Source organism: Chenopodium album, chromosome 11 (genome assembly GCF_948465745.1).
Source record: "Chenopodium album chromosome 11, dcCheAlbu1.1, whole genome shotgun sequence".
NCBI classification, from domain to species: domain Eukaryota; kingdom Viridiplantae; phylum Streptophyta; class Magnoliopsida; order Caryophyllales; family Amaranthaceae; genus Chenopodium; species Chenopodium album.
The window spans coordinates 57630098-57652730 of record NC_137844.1 but is presented as its reverse complement, the minus strand read 5'-3'; the positions used below and the strand labels follow the sequence as shown (position 1 = coordinate 57652730).

The 22633-nt window shown below is 31.4% G+C and overlaps 2 protein-coding genes across 5 annotated transcripts; one reads left to right on the top strand and one right to left on the bottom strand.

Moving 5' to 3' along the window:
• Nucleotides 1–14630: 14630 nt before the first annotated feature.
• Nucleotides 14631–15151, top strand: LOC145566973 (uncharacterized). The gene has a single exon (XM_081626220.1). It carries the CDS (start codon nucleotides 14726–14728, stop codon nucleotides 15149–15151), a length of 426 nt encoding a protein of 141 aa, XP_081482346.1. The 5' UTR covers nucleotides 14631–14725.
• A 418-nt stretch (nucleotides 15152–15569) lies between these two features.
• On the bottom strand, nucleotides 15570–22633 carry LOC145569390 (uncharacterized). Of its 4 annotated transcripts, none has more exons than XR_014096105.1 (4): nucleotides 22501–22633; nucleotides 17648–18592; nucleotides 17481–17562; nucleotides 15570–15911 (listed from the first exon to the last, which is right to left on the bottom strand). XR_014096105.1 is itself a non-coding variant. In XM_081628737.1 (3 exons), exon 2 carries the CDS (start codon nucleotides 18172–18174, stop codon nucleotides 17686–17688), a length of 489 nt encoding a protein of 162 aa, XP_081484863.1. In that variant the 5' UTR covers nucleotides 18175–18592; nucleotides 22501–22633; the 3' UTR covers nucleotides 17114–17562; nucleotides 17648–17685. The 4 variants fall into 4 exon arrangements, 2 of the variants coding, with proteins under 2 accessions (XP_081484863.1, XP_081484862.1); XR_014096106.1 differs by having other exon boundaries at nucleotides 17686–18592; XM_081628737.1 differs by lacking the exon at nucleotides 15570–15911 and having other exon boundaries at nucleotides 17114–17562.

Genomic DNA, 22633 nt, shown 5'->3' with positions numbered 1-22633 from the left:
TACTTATTAGGGTGTTTATTTGGTGTTTGTTTTGAACTTGGGTCCAATTAAATTCAATTTGAATTTAATTTAATTTAATTTAATTTTGTGTGAAAAAAAAATTGAATGTTATCTAAAATGTCTAAACAATCCAATTTTATTCGAAATGGATTATAATCCACAGTACTCTTCCTGTATTTTTTTTTTTTTGGACATCAGTTTGACCGGCACATTTGCCGAGACGTATCTTTGACCATTAATATCTTTAATTGTCTATTAGTAAAAATTGTAATAAAATTATATTATGAAACTAAACATTATAACTAATCTAATGATATATTATACCATACGGAGTAACATTTATTTATTTTATAGAGGTGAAAAAAATTAATTCAACCATGACATATGAATAGTGCAAAAATCAAAGTGATGCATTTAAAAAAACGGAGAGAGTACTTAAATTTTTTATCCAAACTGAAATTTGAATAAGAATAATCTACCATATAATTTAAAGGAAATGACGTATTTTTTCTAATAATGCTATTAAAAGTACAAAATATTAAGCAAAGTTTAGTTTAGTGGAAAAGTTTGCATCTCACTACTACTAACATAAGGTTGTGGGAACAAACTCCATTGGACGCACTTTAATTTGGGAGTGGGGATTATTCCCTTGGCTTTTCTTCCCTCCTACTTCTAAGAGCAAGATTATTGGAGAGGATACTTATATCCTCTCTTCTACTCTCTCTCCTTTTCTCCTTTTAACACATCATATTCTTTTTCTTCCATATCATTTCCCACTATCTCCATCCTCTTTCTCTTTTTATTTCTTTATTTTTCCACACATCAAAGAGGATCCTCTCTTCCTTCCTCACTCCTACTTTTTATATCCCACCATATATTATCTTTTTTTTTCAACTACACATTTAATTTTGAAACAATGATAATTTGTGATTAAAAAATAAATTAGCCTAATTAATTATTTTTGCAATGACATCATATGCATGCAATGGGCCCCTTGCATCAAGTTGCTAGCTTTGTTTTTGTCTTTTCTACAAAAACTCATTGATCAGTGAACATAAAGGCAAAAAAAATATTAAAAAAATGAGTTTGAGTCCACTAGCATAATCCTGTTCCAAACATTTAATATCCTCTCTTCATAGAGGATATATTGCATTCCTCTTGAAAGTAGTATCCTCTCTTACATTTTTACATCAAAGAGGATACTACTTTGGAGGAGAAAGAGTGAAGGGAGGATGATATATCCTCCCCAATGTGTGTGCTCTAAAGGACCAAGTTTGCTTAGCTCGGGCTGGTTGAACTTTTGAGAGGTTTCGGTCTACAATTCTCCTTTTCTTGATCAACATGAAATCATATACAATCCTAATCTGTGTCAATTTGTGTATGTCACTTTAATTATAAGTTGCGATTATTTATCCATATCTAGTTATCTACTACTCCTGGCCTATATGTTTTAGCTGACATACCACCAATGATTTAATATTTAATCCGGCAGCTAACTAACTATTTGAACTCATTTAATATGTATAACAATAATGTAGTTTTATATAGTTAATCATGTTCGTTGCTTATTCCAAAATAAATTCATGCAGCTGCCAGACAAGAATATAATGCTCATGTAATTATGTTAAATATTTCTCCTAATAAATATTTACATTTGACTTTGGCTCTGTTTTGTAATTCGGTGTTGGCTGATTAATATAATTGATTGTATTAATTAGTTTGATTAGCTGGTTATGTCAGCTGATTTGACTAGTTAGTTGTAATTAGCTGATTATGTAAAAGTGTTTGATAATTAGTTGTTTCAGTGTATTTAATATTCAAAACAACTATATTTTTAATAAGCTAATTTCAATAAGCTCTTTTAGAGAGTCCAAAAAGCTCTATTAATAAGCTATTTACTTAACACTTAAATTAGCTTTTTAAAATACTCAAACCTCTAAATCTCTAATAGGGCTCAATAAGCTAAAGTCGTAAGGGTACCAAACTACCAAATGATATATTTGCTTCTATTGTTTTTTTTTTAGGCCAAATATTTGCTTCTGTTGATATCATTAGGTGTTAAATTATCTAGTGAATTTGTATCTTAGAGTCATCCTTTCACAATCTCACATAATCCTTGTATACTTGTACGTACCCCTACTTAGAAGCATGAAATGAGTATATTAAAAAGAAATTTATATTTACCTAACATTTTAAATTGTTAAGCACCTAACCACATATCATATTCTTATCCAAAAAAATTGGGGAAAAAAAACACCTTTTGTAATTTAAGGGAAAAAGGAAGGAATAAAATAATACGGAGTACCATATTACAAAATATAAGCAAAGTGAACATTAATGAGTGGAGCATGAAAAACACAGATTTTTTTTTTATTATTATTTTTTTAGGAAAAAATCAGAGATTTTTTTTATTCTTCTAATAACCTAATTTTCAATTCTTTTGCTTTAGTGTAAAATGACTAACATGTTAATCATTTAATCTTTAACTATAAAAATTGGCTTTATATCAAATATGGAAAAGGATCATATCATCCAAGAATTGTGCCACAGATCTAATATTATGGACTAGATTAGACATACACTATGGTGGACCGAAAATTGAATTAATCTAGAATTAAAACTGATTTTTTTCCTCATTTTAAATGCATTTAAAAAATAGCCTAGTAGCATTTTGTAATTCATATATCTTGAATACAATATAATTACAAGGCCAATAGTTTAAAAAATATTCAATCTAACACTATAACTGATACTCCGTATCATATAAATATACTTGCATAAGTTAAAAAGAAGAGTGAAGGATAGCTTAAGTGATTAGAGCTCTCTTTCCGATTTCAAGAGACCTTGGGATTGATTATTGATACAATATAATTACTGGAATTTGGCCAATTTGCATGCATATCCTTAGCTAGTCTGCATGTACGTGTAGCAAAACACATATGCATCTTCAAGGTAAGTCCAAAAACAACATAAATAAACTGTATACTTGTGTAAAGGTTGATCCCATCAAATCAAGCAAAAGCAGTAAATGGTTTCCCAGACGACAACGAAAATTATAAGTGCATGTTAATTTTCTCAGATTATTATTATGGTTGTTTTGTCATTGTCCATGAATAGATGCAAACAAACTCCCACCCACCTTGAAATAGAGATTAGATATTAGCTTAACTTTGATAAGAAATTTGTGATCGTCAATGAAGCAACGTGATTTATTATGTTACATTGATCCCCACCTCCCAAAATTTTGTGAAGCATGTATAATTATGATTCATCATATGGTCCCTCGAATGCAACGCACCAAAAGGTTTATGGATGAGCTATATATGCTCCGTACGCTTTGTTTTTTCTTATACATGCAAGCTTTTGTCTTGTTCTTTTAAACTTATTTTCAATTTAGTTTCGGTCATTATTCTATTTTATTTCAGTACAATTTACTTTAGCGTAAAAGAATAGAGACTTATGAGTCATTCTTAATTTTTAACACAACAATCGCAATTCACCCTCATAGTTTCACATATTTCATTTAATCAATTACATCTAAAATCTTTTTTAAAAAACAAAAATATATCTACTACGTATGAAATTACAACTTCTTGACCTATGTATCCCAATCCCTAGCTTCCCTTTGAGGATTTAAAGCACATACAATCCGAGTAACAATGTCCTCTGCAATTCTGCATAGCTCAATTAAGAATTGAATAAGGTTCTTTTAAGGGATAAATTATCATATTTTGCTAAAACAAGTAAACTTCTAAATTGAAACTAATCTAGCTAAGTGACAAGCTATATTACTCCCTCCAGCTAAAATGAAAAATAGTGAAAAGGAAGTTTAGAGCAACTCCAATGACAAGCTAATTGTCAAATTAGCATGCCATGTCACATAATCTTTTAAGCTAATTGTCATTTTAGCTACTTTGAACTCCAATGGCTAGCTATTTAGCTTTCTAGTTAAAATAAACCCCACCTCCTTAATTTATGTTTTTACATTACAAGATATTTATTCTAATTTGTTGTATTTTGGTAAGTTCTTTTCCAAGCAAATTAGCTTGGAAGCTAATTGCATTTTTTTGCTCCAATGATCAAGTCAATAACTAGGGATTATTGAATATTGCAAACAAGGCTCTATCTACAATCATTGAAGTCGCTCTTAAAAACCTCCCATAATTGATAAGGTTATTTTAAGCACATTCTTATTTCAGCCGCAAAAAAAAAAATGAATGCAATTATCTTTGGAAAAAAAGGGGAAAGTGTTTTTTCAAGATATAGCAACGCTAGCAACGTAGCAAGTATGCATGTGTTATTGTGTTAGAGAGGATGTGAAATGAAAGCTACTTTTTTTAATTAAGTTCACTTCACTGTTTATTTTATGTTAAAATTTCCGTCCTATGATAATTGATACAATTTGATGCATGTTCTAGAGTATTTACTATTCTTACATTTCCTATATATGAAAAAAAAAAAAAAAAAAAAAACACTATTCATACATCAAGTTTGATCATTGTTTTTTACCATTTTGAAGTACTCCCTCGCCTCCTCCCCCAATTTTTTAAAGTGACTTAGTTTGATTTTTGCATATACTATGACGGGGATGTTCTAGTTTCTCGTAGTGAGAAATAAAATTTGTTTCTCACATGGTATTTTAATAAATTAATCAACAACTTTATTCAATTGTGAAGCCCACAATAATAAAAAAGTTGTTGATTTATTCACGAAAATGTCCTCATGAAAAACAAAATTCGTTTCTCAATATGAGAAACAGAGAATTTCCCTATTATGACCAATGTTAGTAATTTATTCATAAGGAAAAAAAAAATACTACATTCGTTTTTAATTATTTGCATTGATTAGATAATTTTTTATCTTTACTTTATGTCAAATCGTTGTAAATAATATAAAATAGAGATAGTACTTGTAGAAAGTTATATAGATACCTGCGGAAATCGGTTACAAGTACATTGAAAAGTGTTCCAAATTAACCGTGTTAATTATTATAAAATGGAAACAATATTAGCTTAAACTTTACAGCACAAGACCTTTGTCAAGATTCAATGGTTCTTACTACTTTTTCCCCAGAATCAAGCAAAGAGTTAAATCATGATTGAAATTTTGGTCACTTTTACCGTCTTTTTTTATGAATTATTGAGACAGGCTTTAGGCATTTGTCACAATCAACACTTTAACTGTACCAATAATAATTACTCTGTTGAGCATAGGACATTTCATATGTGAGCATTTTCTTGTCCCATACTAAAATACTAAAAGGAGAGTGTAATGGTAATGGAATCCTACATTAAAAGAATTCAAGAGTTATCACCACAATATAAGGCTAAGGGACTACTCCCCTCATTACCATACGGTTTTGAGGTGGAACCTCATTGATCTTGTGAAGTGGTGGACTTGCACTCTTCTGTGACGGGTGCGACCCAGACTCGTATTTAACAACTTCTTAATCAACTCGAATTTTTATTTATTTTTTTAAGAAAAGCCTACTCATATGTGGGATCTTGCATTGTTTGATTCGTTTCAAACTTTCAATTAACATATATGCATTTTTTTGTTATAATAAATGTCTTGAACATATTTTTACGTTGAATGTATGCATTTAAAACAATTTCTACCAATGTTGGTCACTCTCACATGTAGTCATGTACTACCTACCCCCCCCCCCCCCCCCCCCCCCCCCCCCCCCAAATCTACATTGCCCTAGTTAAGCCGTCGATGTAAACTTAGCTTAATGCGTAATAGTATTACCTTATTCCGTATTTCATACTTCATAATTGATACGTACTTTTTTTTTTTTTTTTTTTTTTTAGTATACAGGCCATTACTTTTACTCCAATATTAATGGAAACAAGGTAATAAACAATACATTATAGTGTAACCTTAAAACGGACTTCAATCATGTGTAGATCCAAAATTTCCAAAAACAAAAATACAAACCCATGTCCATTTCCATCAACAATTGTCCAATTATGGGGACCTTTGTTTATACCATATTTCCTGATTAAAGTACATTAAACAACTGGTCACTCTAGGACCATTATTTCAGAAATAATCAATAGAAATATGAATGATCACCAACAATTTTGTAAGAATCCTTTTCCCAAAGCTTCAAAACATAGGTACGAAGTATATCCCACGTTGTTTTTAGGATGAGATCTCATTAAATTCACTAGTTTTTATTTATTTATGTATTTATTTTTAAATATTTAAGGATAACACTGCATACATCTATACATTTTACGGCTATATATTATATCATATCTCAACGAAATCATACTGAGTGGTTGTATGTTATTAATCATATTGACGGGATATGCTAGTAGGATTATGAACTTCTAATAAGGCCACGTCTCAGGATTAAAACCCTCATCCCTCCCGGCCCCAACCTACATTGCCCTTTCATATAGAGTTGAGCCATTGTTATAATTAAACTTGTAACTTTTTTTTTTTGACAGAAAAATTTAACTTGTTTTAAATTTTAACTTATTTTAAATTAATACCTTTATTGGTAACACCTTTATTATTTTTTTTGTAGATGATTTTTTTTTTATTATTAGTTGTCCTTTGGTTGAACAAAGGATATGGAGGAAGCCCTAGTTTGAGTTAATCATTGTGATAAACAAATATTGTTTATCACGTGCCATTTGGTATATAAATCAATGACTTTATCTAGTAATCATCACCGTGGGACCAGCTTTTATTGAAAAAGTTATTGATTTATTTACGAAAATGCATGTAATAAACAATAATTGTGTATCTCATAGATAAACTTGTAAATTCATTTTAAAAAGTTCTTTAAAATAAGATCATTTATAATATATTAAATTTATTTTTAAAAATAATAAAGAATTAGTAAAAAAAACAGTTTAAGTTCAATAAAAATAATTTCAAGTCAATAATTACATAGATATTTACAAACAAAACTACAAAAAGTACATTATTATTTAATTAAATAAGCGATATGGCATTGTATGTCTAATTAAATATCCTATACTATCAAAAGGGATTGTAAGACTGTATTTAACATTTAAGTAAAAAGGTTTATACTGAAATTTTATCAAAAACCTAGGCATCGCCCAGACACAGAACTAGCTTTTGGACCTGTTCAACGCACGAGTTGTGTATAAGTTATCATCTATATATCATATATATATACATATATATATATAAAGCCGGTCTCGCAGCCAGTCTACGAGACAATGACACCTTTTGTTCTAGTTTTTTGCCAAGTGTCGCGCCATGTAGGCGACAAATAGGTATTATTGTGATAAATAGGATGCTAAGTAAATGAATTTTGAATAGATTTTTAAAGATAAAAATGTTGTATAGTGTTTTATTATCGATATAATTCTAATACTTTATATAAACAAAACTAATTATAACTTTTAATAAATATCTTATAACTCATTACTATTTCCCTCGTAAAATTCGTTTTAAAAAGTTCTTTAAAATGATATCCATTTATAATATATTTTAATAAATAATAGAAAATCAGTAAAAATAAGTTTTCATCAAAAAAAAAAAATTTAGTTTGGTTAAAGTACTTTCAATTCATTAGATTTATATTATATTTAAAAAAATATAATAATAACATAAAATATCTATTTTAAAAAAAACTACAAAAATATACACTATTATATAAATAAGCGACATGATATCGTATGACTAAATATTTTACATTATTAGAAGTGGTTATATGGTTGTATTTAACAATTAAGCTAAAAAATTTAGAACAGTTCGGGCATCGCCCGGGCACAAAACAATAAAGTAGACATTTTTCGAGAGCATTCGGCGCGCTACATTGGCAAATAATGTATTATTTCAACCAATTAAAAGTTAGATTTGTGTTTTATTTTAGAATAAAAAATTCACTCGACACCTAAGCAAAATTGACAAATGAGATTTAAGAATTTTGTCATGTAGTTAAAAATAACGAATAGTAATTTATTAGGATTTATATTATTTAAAAAACTAAAATTTATCTTTTTCAAGAAATAAAAAATTATCTTTAGATATTAAAATTTATATTGTTAAAAAAAATTATACAAAATGATTTTTATAAAAAAATCATTCATCGCACGATATTATCGACCTGACAGAATTAGATTTATATTTTAGTTAGAATAATAAAAAGAGAATTTTTTTCCCGAGTTTCCGTAGAATTTAATTTTCTTAGCGCGCCATGTAGGATTATAAATATTAGTTATAACTCATAACCAATTAAATAAAAGATTTGTAAATCCTTTTAGAATTAAATAATTAATTCAAAGGTCATATAAGCAAAATTGACGAATAAGATTATTAAAGTTTAGATTAATTAATATAAATCATTATCTATTGAGATTAAGAATTTAATATAAACCATTAGCTTTCAAGTATGAATTATTGAGACGGCTTTAGGCATTTGTCACAATCAACACTTTAACTGTACCAATAATAATTACTCACTTCTTTTTTTTTGAAAGAAAGAATAATTACTCACTTCTTAATCAACTAGAATTTTTTTTAATTTTTAATTTTTTATTTTTTTAAGAAAAGCCTACTCATATGTGGGATCTTGCATTGTTTGATTCGTTTCAAACTTTCAATTAACACATATGCATTTTTTGGTTATAATAAATGTCTTGAACATATTTTTATGTTGAATGTATGCATTTAAAACAATTTCTACGAATGTTGGTCACTCTCGCCCTAGTTAAGCCTCGCTGTAAACTTAGCTTAATGCGTAACAGCATTACCTTACTCCGTATTTCATTCTTCGTAATTGATACAGTACTTTTTTTTAGTATGCAGGCCATTACTTTTACTCCAATATTAACGGAAACAATGTACTTCATAATAAGCAATACATTATAGTGTAACCTCAAAACGGACACTACAAGAAAATAACCTTTTCGTAGCGATTATTTTAACCTTTAGTACCGATTGTAATTGCAACAAAAAGCTTTCCCAACGAATGGTCATTCGATACAATATCCGACGTTGCCTTAGCCTTTAGTAGTGGTTTTCAATATCGTTAGGGTTGACCTCAATAATCGATACGAAAAACTACATCCAATCGTGGTGATTATTATAGCGATTATAATTGCTATAAATGTTGAACTCATTTTCTTCAAAAAAAAAATATTAAAAAAAATAAATCATACATATGATCTTTACAAGATTTGAACATGCAACCTCAAACTCTTATACTCCCTCCGTTTCAGTTTGTTAGTTCCATATACTATTTTAAGCGTTTCAAAAAAATCTATCCATATTGAATGTATTTCACTTTTAACTTAGTTTTTATTTCCTATTTTATATATATTAAATTTTGATTAGTTAAATTAATTGACTGTGAATTGATGACATTACTCTAAGTAAAGAAATTATTTCCTTGAATTATGCAATTATGGTTGACGGTTTCCTAAAAAAATCAAAAAAATTTAAATAAGGCAAAACTATTTATGAATTGTTTTTTACTTTAATGTTAAATTCCAAATATTTTTCTTTTCTTATTTTATGTGATTGATTCCATATGGGATTATCATATTGAAACGGAGGGAGTATTGAATATTTCACCAATAAGCTATGACATATTTTATGTATTCTTTGTCAAATAATATTTATATATCTAGTGTGAAAAAGGCTTTTTGTATCGATTTTTGGGATTTAGTGGCGATTGTAAATGATACGATTTCTCATAATTTTATAAATATGCAAAAATAGTGTGGATATGTATTATTATGTTTTCCATATCGTTTTTATATGGGAAAATCATGGCGATTGTAAAATGATACGATTTCCTGGATTATTTCACAAACATACTTGCATATTATAGCGAATGTATAATCGAAATAAAAAGACAATTTTCTTGTAGTAGGACTCCAATCATCTGTAGATCCAAAATTTCCAAAAACAAAAATACAAGAATCCATGTCCATTTCCATCAACAGTTGTCCAATTATGGTGACCTTTGTTTGTACCATATTTCCTGATTATAGTACATTGAATAAGTGGTCACTCTAGAACCATTATTTCAGAAATAATCAATAGAAATATCAAATATGAATGAAAACAATTTTGTAATAATCCTTTTCCCAAGGCTTCAAAACATAGGTACGAAGTATATCCCACGTTGTTTTTAGGATGAGATATCATTATATTCACTAAATTTTATTTATTTATCTATTTATTTTTAATTTTTAAGGATAAAACTGCATACGTCTATACATTATACGACTATATATTATAGCATATCTCAACGAAATCATATTGAGTGATTGTATGTCATTGATCACATTGACGAGATATGCTAGTAGGATTATGATCGAACTTCTAATAAGGCCATGTCTCATGATTAAAACCCTCACCCTTCCCGGCCCCAACCTACATTGCCCTTTCATATAGAGTTAAGCCATTGTTGTAATTAAACTTATAACTGTTATTTTTTGACAGAAAACTTTAACTTGTTTAAAATTTTAACTTACTTTAAATTAATACCTTTATCAGTAACATCTTTATTATTTATTTAGATGAATTTATTATTATTATTATTATTATTATTATTATTATTATTGATTATTATTATTAGTTGTCCTTTGGTTGAACAAAGAATATGGAGGAAGCCCTAGTTAATCACTGTGATAAACAAATATTGACCAAAACACATATTGGCTACCATGCACACACGTAACGTAATTCATCAACGTAAATTCTTCTTATATCCTTATCAATCTCATACTTCTTTTAAACACATTGATAAAATATTGAAGTTAATAATTATACAATCAAACAATATGATATGAGTATAAAGAATTTGGATGTATAGTACCACGATTACTCTTATTAATCAAATCGATGAAGAATTGAATTTAATGAGATCTAGTTTTATAAACAACGTAACGGGCTTATAAGGGACATATCTATGTGACGGCCGTAGAAAAAGATTCATAGAAGATCAATGTTGGCCGTTCATTATATAGTTAATTAGTCATTATTATTTCATTATGTGATATTAGGAAAAATAGGGCAAACAAAGGTCCCAATTATATATTGGACAATCATTGTTGATAGATGGAAACTAAATGGACATGGATCTTTGTATATGTATAGTAGGAATTTTGGAGCTTTAGATAGATGGTTGAGGTAGCTTTGAGGTTAAGCACTGTGATGTTGTAAAATAGATTCAAAGCTATTAATGAACACATTTGTGTGTCTAAGAACAAAATTACGCAGTATATAACCAATAACACAAAAATTTTAGAAGTTTTAAATAATTATTGTGTTAACAAGAAAAACTTTTCTAATGCATGCATGTTGCATTGTTGCTCCTTATATAAAATTAAAAATAGATACTCTCTCCGTCCCTTAATTATATGTCTATTTCTTTAATTTATTACTCACATAATAGAGAGAAATAGGCATATAGTTAAGGAACGGAGGGAGTACTAACATCAGTTGACTTTTACTAATTATATTGATATATGAACTTAAACTGATACAATGATTTAAGATTAATAATAGCAATAATGCATGTGTAAATCAAATAACATAATTATCTCCGAGATACACAGTTATTGTTTATTACATGACATTTTCGTAAATAAATCAATAACTTTTTCAATAAAAACTGGTCCCACAATGATGGTTACTGGATAAAGTTATTGATTTATTTACCAAATATCACGTGATAAACAATATTTGTTTATCACAGTGATTAACTAGGGCTTCCTCCATATTCTTTGTTCAACCAAAGGACAACTAATAACAATAATAAATAATAATAATAATAATAAAAAAACTTCGGGTCGGGTTCGTTCGGGTTATCGGGTTGGGTCAGCAATAGCCATGGAAGGAAAAGAATAGGAGACGAAAAATGGGGCGATAAATAATAAGCACGTGCTAAATAGAAGAGTACTCTTAATAAAATATTGAAATAATTGGTGTAAGGGGGCCTAGCTGATCAAATAAAGCTAACACCAGAAATTGGAATTAAGGACCGACACGTTGGATTTTTTCTCTTATGTTTACCGACAGCTCCATTACTCCTACAACAGACTATATAGTACGTTCTTCTACTTAACTTTGTTTGATAATTTAAGACATGATGCTTTATAATAAAGGTCTTATTTGACAATTGGTTGTTAGTTACAGTGTATTTCTCTTGGCTGATTTGACCAATTATTTATATTGACTTTTTATAATTAAAGTTTAACTAATGTCTAATAGTAAATATGTCTGAGAACGCTGGTTATTGGTTGTTGATTAATTATAAGGATTAAAAGTGTTAAAAGGAAACAACCAACACAAAAAAGTGGCTTTTGGCGAAAAGGTTTGCTCGCACAAAGGTTGGCTTTTTTCCAACAAAAAAGTCAGATAACCAAACACAACTTTGGTTGTTTGACAACATCCAAAAGTCATAGGAAAGGTGGTTGTTTACCAAATAATCCCAGTATCTCTATATTTATTTCGTATCCCTTACCTTTTTTAAAAAGTATAAGAAAACACTTATGAATATTTTGAGGATAATTTTATCCCTAAAGTATTTGTTTGTCTATATGCTCCTATTATATGATGTTATTAATTGCCTCTAAATTTTTTTCGTGTGATATAATTAATATTTTAACACTAATGAATAGTGGTTGGATAATTATACCCTTTAAAATATTGATTTACTAATTTGTCCTCGTTAATGTAATTTATTATTTTTAAAATAATGTAATTTATTATTATTAAAAAAATTTAACAATAGTGTGTGGACAATTTATATCCTGATTAACAAGAAGAAAAAAAAAAAAAAAAAAAAAAAAAACTCTCCATACATGACTAATTGATGCGCGTATTTGCCACCCTTGTGTACTTTACTAAACTTTGAAGGAATTTTATTGTCCAGGTATTAGATTTGCATTGTCTAAATACATATGAACCAATTATTAGTATTAGAATCGATCAGTTTTTTTTTTTTTTTTTTTTTTTTTTTTTTTTTTTTTTTGACTTGTTTTTCAAATTGTCAATTTAGGGCCTGTTTATTTTTACTGAATTGAACTGAATTGAACTGAACTAAACTGAACTGAACTGAGTGGAGCTGAACTGAACTGAACTGAGCTGAATGAATATTTTATGAGAGAGGGAAATTAGGAGCTGAACTGAACTGAACTGAACTGATCGGAGCTGAACTGAACTGAACCGAACTGAACTTATTGGAGCTGAACTGAATTGAAATTAAGTAAATGTGAACATGCCCTTAGTATGACTAATTTTTTTGCCTCATTTGACATCATATAGCTTTCCAGTTTCCACTAGTGAATAATTTTTAGCTGTAATTACATTTTGTTAAAAATTATAAAAAAACTAATATTTTGAGACTACATATTGAGACAAATATTTCAAGAATATGCATAATTATGCCTTTTTCATATACTCTATAACTTAATGAATTGATACAATCAAATTTATCTTTATTCTTATGAAATACCTAAAAATCGAATAAACAAAAAGGAGTGAGTATCAAAGAAAAAGGTTAAAAATTGCCTATTACCTCGAGACAAAGGGATAAGTATTTAAGTGTATATCTAACCTCACACCACTTTTCATGTTGGAGAAGTGATGGTATCAATTTAGGGCATTTCTTTACAATTGAGACAATGAGGTTTCTTAACTTTCTTATGATTTTGTAATCTCTTAGCAATTTGTGTCTCAAATTTATAGGCACGTCACAAGTATAATGACCTTTGCCCTTAAAGGTTTGTTTTCATAAGCACTAACTCTAAGCTAATCAACAAAATTTGTCTAGGCTAAATTAGGTAAATTTTTTAGGACCGTTGTTGAAGAATTTCTTTACTACTTACTAGTTGAGATCGATGGATCATGATTCACCATCAGTTCATCACCATACCCACCCATGTGGAGTTTCGTATTTCTGGGCCCCTGTTTAAGTTCAAGAAATTTTGGTTGTTAGATTTGGGTAAATAAAGAGTAATAGTGACAATTTTGTTAATTTTTCGGAATTTTTATGTGTTAGTGTGTTACTGATAAAGACACGCTTTTGATGTTTTGGAGTTTTCCTTAACTACGAACTACTCTGTATTAAACACTTTTTGGGTTTTCAAACTATTTCATACGCAAGTAACTTTATTATAGGCAAATTAATTTCAACTAGTATATCTTCTTATACGATAATTTCAAACAAAATAAGACGAATATAATCAATATATAACATAACTTTGCAAGTATATATGTAGTAAATGCTATTAGCATGCTTGTCCTCTAACATTATACACAAATAACTTTATTATAGGCAAATTAATTTCAACTAGTATATCTTCTTATAATTTCAAACAAAATAAGTCGAAGTTTGTGAGTATATATGTAAATGCTATTAGCATGCTTGTCCTCTAAAATTGATTTTAGCTTTGATAACAAAGGCAGTTAATAAACACACATTACCACTGGTTTAGCTTACTTGCCGGCAATTTAACTACATAAATAACATTAGTTAAAACCAAATGTTATCCAAACATAGATTTTTTTGGCTGGTTTTCCTAAATTTCATCTCGAATCCTTAAAATATTTACCTTCTTTTACTCCAAAAAATGATTCTCCTTCATCTATTAATTTTTTTTTCTTCTACTTTCCTATTCTTTTTTTCAAATTTCTCCCACCTATTATACCTTAATCTTCAACTAGTACATGTAAATATTTATAGAATAATATCATAAGATAGAATAAAAAGGGGAAGAAAATGAGTCTCAATTGTTGCCATGTTCTTCATAGAACGGACTCCGATCAAGACCTTACCAAGAGACTTATTAACCATGATGATAAACCTAGCACTCCTAAGAACATATCAAGCCTATTTAGTCACAAAATTTTGGCGGAAAGGAATTGGTCAGGAAAACTTATGGCATCCCCTCGCGACAAAAAGGTTAAATCAATGGTTGGTGGTGCAACTCCTAAGAAGTTCAAGGCTCATCACCGTAGGTATGGAAGCACCGGAGCTTTGTCATACGGAGGTGAGGGCGACGATCTTACACACGAGCCGAAGTTAGTGAGGAGTGGTGGATTAAGAAGGGATTGGAGCCTTGAGGATTTGGAAGCTGAGCTGAGAGATGGCAAGAGATCAAAGCAGAGAAGGATGAATGAATTCTCCTTTAACAACAAATATTAATTAATTAACCCTATTTTGCATGATGATAACTAAAAAGCTAATAATAATGTATTTATGCAATTTTGTGTTATTTGGATGAAGTTATCTCAAGGGTCAATGGGTGGGGTGGAGGTAAAATCGATGGATGAGGAAACTAGGAAAGGGAGGTACTGTTTTGTGTCTCTTTCTAATTTTATTAGATGTCTCTCGACTAGACATAATTTCATGTACAAAGTAAAACTATTATGTACTAGTTTTGTTCCATTATTATATCCTCCATCTTATATATTGGAATTTTTTGGTATAAAGATACAAATATTATAAACTTGTAAATTCTAGTTTATTCTGCACTTAATTGATACCCATTTCTTAACTTTATCATGTATCTTTTGCATGAATTATATAAAATAAAAGAAACCATGCTTATGCTGCAATAATAACGCATCTAAATTTCTCAAAGATGCCGAGAGATTGAAAAAGGTGACGAATTTATCAATGGATGCTAGGATAGGAAGTCCATATCAAATACAATAGCTACATACTGTAGTAAACATAAACAGAACAAGGAAACTTTTGGCTTTAAGACTATTAGAGGAAAGCAGCACGCATCACGGTTCGACCCTAACCAATCTCCTCCCACAAGCGGCAGTTGCAGGACAGTAGGACATCAGCAACACATAAAACCCAGTCATCGCCTCCTCGGTTGTTGGCAAGTCAACACAGCCCTCTTTTCCGGGCTATATTGTAACTACTTTTCATCCTAGGGACTCCAGATGTCTGCCTGATTAAGGAAGGCTTGCTATATTAATAGATCAAGACAGAACCAGGAAAACCAAGGTTATTCTGCCGATTAGAGCAGCTAGAAGTCAAGCTGTTCATAATGAATTAAAGCACTTCTAATTATGCAGTGTCGCACGATAGAAAGTAATCATCAAAAACCCCCATAAACTGATAAGATCGCAGACACCCTCACTAAGGGAGTGGCTTTAATGACTTACTAAAGATCAGTTCTTTGAATGCTTTAAGCCTGGTTGTTTAGATAGTCTTCTTCACAACCCAACAAACTACTGCACTCAAGGCACTGGACACTCACAATATATCCCAACTGGTAGTCAGAGAAGTGAGCAATTCACCAAAGCTCTTGACCTGGTTTAAATATATAACAGAAGTTGATGCTGGAAACTATAGTTGCAATGAGGCGCCCAATTGGTCAGAACTAAGATGTATACACCTAAACTGTGGATCATGCAAAATTTATAGGCCTGCAATTTAGTACTGTAGACTAACAAAAGTTTGTTCAGGTTGGTGGCTGTTCAAGATGGAGAAAAAAAAAATATATATATATTCGACTGTCTTACTGAATTGCATCCTATTGAAGGACAACTACACTGAAGGGCAGCAACCGTACATGCCTTATTTTGCAACAACAGTACAAAGTTAGCTGCACGGGAGAGGTTATATTTTCAGTTTGACAAATGTTAATTATGGCTCACGAGGACCACTCAAACCAAACCAGCCCTGACATCTTTTACGCTTTTTGGAAACATGAAGTTTGGATCTGTATACACAGAAGTGCGCTATCTCTAAAGCTAGGAATGGTGAATGAGGTGTGATGTTGCAAGTTTGAGAACCAATGAAGGTCCTGAATGCCAATATGAGAGCTAAGTTATGATATATGCTGTTTTGCAATGGCTGTGGAGGTGAAGAGATTCAATTTAGGGTTTCCAGTATTGACTTTATGTACATTCATTTGGTATAGTTATCTTTAAATCATGTTAAAAAAAAAAAAAAAGGAAGGGCTAATATATTCACATTTCCTAGGAAAACCAACATTATCCAAATTGTGAGATGATGCATGAGCATAATATATGTATTTTTAACCATTGAATAGCCAAAAATGGCTGGTTTCATAGACTTGAACTAATGAAAATGTATATGATTTCCAGAATTCATTCCTTGAAAAAATGTATATGTTCCACATTCCATACTAAAGCATCTGTCATTTGTCTTCAATAAATAAGATGTGTACGTATGATATATTCATCACAAGTTTTGAGGTTATTCATAAAATAAAGATTTTCATCATGTAAAAAATGTTAAAAGAATCTCTGTTTACAATGAGTTTTAGCAAATAACTATAAAAAAAAAAAAAAAAAAAAAAAAAAAAACGGTAGGAGCACTAATGTTCAGGTACAAGAAACACGAGCAGCATACAAACAGCTTGTTACTAAGTTGATTATGCGAGATAGTTTGGCATATATCATATCTAAAAATCATAAGACTTGCTTTTTTGGCATTCTAAAGGCTGTCCACTTCAAATAATCAAGTTTTTCTTCACCCATTGACTAACCTGATTTGTAGTCTTGTAGAGAGCCAATTCCATTCAAAAATTACCAAGCAGCTGAACAAATTGGATAATTACTGCAATGAATCTGCATTAAAATACTGAGTAAGTTGAGATGAAACAACGAAAACATATGTGAAAATAAAAACAATATTATTGCCATCTCAATGCACCTGAAACACAAGGGTTATTTTTTGCAAGGAGGAGCTACCTATTTCTTATTCCTTGCCTCTGCTTTCCAATCTCTTCTTCCGGGTCTACTAATTTTATCACTATCATACAAGCGGGGATAGCTTTCTGAAGAATCTTCGCTTTTTAGAGCTTGTTCTGATTCCCGCATTCCCAAAGGAGCATGTGGCGTGTTATTTTCAGTGGCTAAAGACTGACCATTGGGAAGAAATCCATTGAACATGGCTTCTGGTATGGCAACATGGACTCTCCTCGCGTCCTTTTTCCAATCTCGTCTGCAATGAACACGGGTTACAACTTGTTCCACATTCCCATTCCTGTCAGGCCCATTTGCATCTGGCAGCAATACAATTTGCATCTGGGATGACTGGTCAGTGACATGCCCATTCCTGGCATTTCCTTGGAGACGTTTCCGTTCCCTGTATCTACGCTGTCGTTCTCTGTTCTTCAGCCGACGATTCATGACATCATTGAGGATTTTGCTACTATTATTAACATTAGAAATGTCCATTGTATCACTACTATCCCGTATTTAGTAGGGTTCCCTTGCGTCTGCCTCCCACAGCTCAGAATTTCTATATGTGAAACTTGCAGAGACTGATAACAAGGTTACTACTTATCAACGACTCCATTTTCTTATGATTGTGTTGTGTTCAAATGGAGCACCCTTTGTCTGCTTCTAAACTCAGTTTCTTTGTATGTAAAATTTGTTGAGACTGATTACAGGGCTACCACTCTGACGTGAAATCAGATATCAGTAAGTAGTGAATTATTTCACTCTTCTACGGTTTTGTTAGACATCAATGTTATCAAGGCATCCTAGCTTTCTCAAACATCAACTACTCAAAATGCGGCAATATCTTGCTACAGGTCCCTAACCTTAGAATATACAGTTTCACGTCAAATAAAGGCGATCTCTACATACTAGCCTGAAAAGTGGAAAACAATCAAGAATACTGTATGTCAAACAAAGAGAAGTTTAAGTTTCCGGCTTGGAGATGTTTGCAAGGAAAACTCTTAAAAGTTGCTCAGACTTGACAAAGGGAAAATCCAGTATACATTATTAAAGCAAAACTCTTGAGCACCAAATATAGCCATTAATTCATTCCACATTCCTGGTCAATACATTCACACCCACAGGCCACAACCACATGAGATAGTGACTAGACAGCGGCAAAAACACATAAAAAAAGTCAACTTCAAAGTAAAGGAAGCACTATGAAAATAGAATGGTAAAGAGTCTCATGCTAACAGTAAACAGAAAGTTCTCTTCAGGTTAACAGGTCCAACAGGCTTTGCATAATAGTACTTAGTCCAGCAGGCTTTAATATCAGATAGCAAACACTTATATTTTAATCTTTACTGATACTGATATTTAACTTTCTTTGCATGATCAATCAATCAAATTTTATGGTTGAGGCATCAATGCTAATAAATAATACAGAAACACAAAACTCACAAAGGTTAGGTAGGAATCTTGCAACTAATCATAAATTCCCTAAGAAGCGCCCTATCTGCTTAGCTTGCATCAGTGTACATAAAGACATAACAAAGACAAAAGCAACTCAGAAACAGAGTTGTGCAGTTTCCTAAACAATCAGTCCAAAGAAAACAAAGTGGAGACTCCAAAATGAAATATTTCTAAATGGAAGATGTGAACAAAATTAAGGCTTTGATTGATTGATTGAAGATGTGAACAAGATTCTACAAGTTGTGCAGTTTCCTAAGCAATCATCTACAATTTGTTTTTCTCAAATTAGGGGTGAAAGACGTGAACAAGATTCTACAAGGTGAGTAGTCCTTTCTTTGCTTTTATTACCCCCCCCCCCCCCAAAAAAAAAAAAACCATGTAACAATATCCAGGATGCCAGAATCATCGAGGATACCTACATTAGTACATTATCACAAGGCAGGTCTTGTAAATTATATAGCAATTGTGATCATAGGTTCTGCCTACAACCTCTAAATTTAGAGGTCTGAAAATGAAATTAAATAGCTTCCGACTCCCAGTTATCTGTCAACAAAATGTTACCCAGTCTTGCCAATATCTCAAACATTAAGAGTTAAGAGATCCCAAGCTTGGAAAAGGATGAGGAATGAATGAAATAGGTGCCTTCAGAGAACTGTCTGGGCATAACCTCAGTTTCAGTCAAATTGACAAGTAAAAGGATGCCATAATAAATTATCCATAATCATATACTAGTACAAAAATTGATGGATGATACAGACCAATGGAGTTTACACACTGCCTCAATGACTTAAGATGGAACTCAAATTCCACTTACTTTCCTCATCTTTGAATTCTAAGTTCCATCTTGGCTAGCCCCATCCATAAATTCAAGGTTTCAGACGTTCTTTAATCTACAAAGATACAAATTCAGATGAATCATGAGAAAGGAATTGGTCAAGGTCTCAAGGATGTGTGAACTGGAAACAGTTTATCTTACGTTTGAAAGGTCCCAACTAGGTCCCCAAAATCCAATATGTTTTCTGGCTAGCTTCCAAGAAAATGAACAGTAAATAAATTTACTCTTGTTGTCTTCCCTAGGGCTCCTCTGCTTTTTTTCCTATGTTCCAGAGCTTAGGGACTATGAGATAAAGATGATTGATAGAAACATCCTACTTCTGAGACCTTTTTATATCTGTTTCCTTTAGCTCTGGGTTTTGAATAATCTATCCACTAAAGCCATCTACAATAACTTGCCTCACCTACGGAGCATTAATTCCTCTGAATATGGAAGGTTATGACCAGATCTTTCAAGGTTATACAGTCCCCTTTGACAGATGGACCAGTCCAATTTGTTGACACAGGACTATGGAAGTTTCATTCCACCTCAAATAGATCTTAGTCCTCTACTAAAACCACTCATCCCAGCTTCTCAATGACATCCCTCCTTAATGGACTGCTGGTAAGCATTTGGACATCACTTGGAAACTCTAAAATCCCCAGGGAGTTTAGGTTTTTGACTAAAAAAGAGGGATCAGGATCATCCTCACCTCTAATTTGCCCCCTATTACCCAGGACCCCTCTCATATACGGACTCCTAGGTACATGGAAGAGCCCTATTTAAATGGGGGGGGGGGGGGGGACTAGGATCATTCTCACCTCTCATTTGCCTCCAATTCCTAGCTCACCAACAATAGTAGAGAGACAACAAGATGGATTAGACTCATTAGAGCAATACAATGAAGGGCCCAAGAAAAAGGTGAGCTCTTATAAAGGCAACATCTAGTGATCTTATATGAGTCACCTATCTTTGGTGTAGAGAGCTCTTCATGATTTTGTGGATACTGAGTACCAAATTCACACTCGTGTTAACTCAAACGACCTTTGCCTCCACAACAGTCTAACCCTCCCAAGCCTCCCCCAGCCCCAGAGAGAGAGAGAGGAGGGTGATGGCTGATAGGGAGTGATAGGTCTTTGATTCTTCCAATCAACTAAAATTTTCATTGCTTCATGATTTTTCTCTGTCCCTTAAACCTCTTTGCTCTTCCTTCTTCAAGATCAAATAGTGATTATAGAGATGGGAGTCCAGTATAAAACCGGATTTGGAAGATCAAAGTAATTTGTGCAAAAAAGCAGTTTGTATGTATATGTAAAACAAAAGACTTTATATTCAAGGCTTCAAGCAAAAGAGGGTCATAAGCCAATAAATTGATTTTAGTCAAACTAAACCTATTGAATTTCATAAAGCACAATAATTTCAGGGGGAAAAAAAAAACAAAAAAAACTGCATCAAATGTGGGAGGAAATGGCAAAATAACAATTTTGGTCAGTCTGGTGACAAACAAACACTTTGCAGCAGTTCAGACTTCAGATAAGGTTGATACATGTCTGTAATCGACAATTATATCCTTTAGCAGCCTCTAGTCCAGTTTATGATTAGAAGACTTAGGGTCGAAATTTTGCTCTTAGGGACAGCACTATATGTCTAAATTCTTCTGCACATTTTTTTCTCAAGACTCGCAAAAATTGGATAAAAGAATCTACTACAAACCACTGTGTAGAATCTAAGTACCTCACAGTTGCACTAATGAACCTTTTCAAAGCACAAAACCAATAGCCCAATACATTATCTAGAAATTGATTTATTAGGTGATTTCCATTATCCACCAAAAAACTGTCCTCCATTAATCCAGAATTTTCAAATAGCTCAATTTACAAGAGAATCATTGTTTTCCTTTCCGATAATAGTTCCCAAACACATATAACTACCCGAAACTTGTCAAATTTGATAGCATTTATCAATACCATCCTGACTTCCTGAGACTCCCACATGAATTAATCCAAACCAACCATCACATTGACACAAAGCTACTACGCCTCCGAGATCAACAAAACAATACGGAGTACCTAGTAAAGGTACCAAATATAGATAACTTAATCAACAATAACCACACTGCACAATACTAAAAAGTTGCTAAATTAGGTATTACTCTTCATAAACACTTCATAATAAACACAAACCATCAATTTTTCTTTTCAACCCACCTTCCAAACCATTTTCCAAATGCAAACTAGCCAACCAGCTTTCCCTTGTAAAAGGGTTTCTGGGCAAGGCATCACAAAATCCAAAAACAATCAAACAAAAAATAAATGAAATAAAAAAGGCAGCTTTCTCATACTAAGACATGAATTAAATAATGGGTAAATCAAATTTTAACTCTGGAAAATCTAGAATCCCTGAGTTTCAAATGAACAATAAGGAAAACATGATAAATTACAAGAAGTAATTAAGGAAATGATCAATATTTAATTCGAACCTATTAATGAAAAATTACATATCAAAAGACAAGTCAATAAAAAAAAAAATTAAGTAAAGATTGGAATACTTACCATTTGCAGGTCACAGGAATAAAGACTGATTGACAGGAAAGATTTGGGGTGGTTTTAAGGGTTCTAGCGACTGGTTCCTAGATTGGTGTTGCAGCCTTCTTACAGAAAGAAGAGAAACTCTCGAACTCATAAA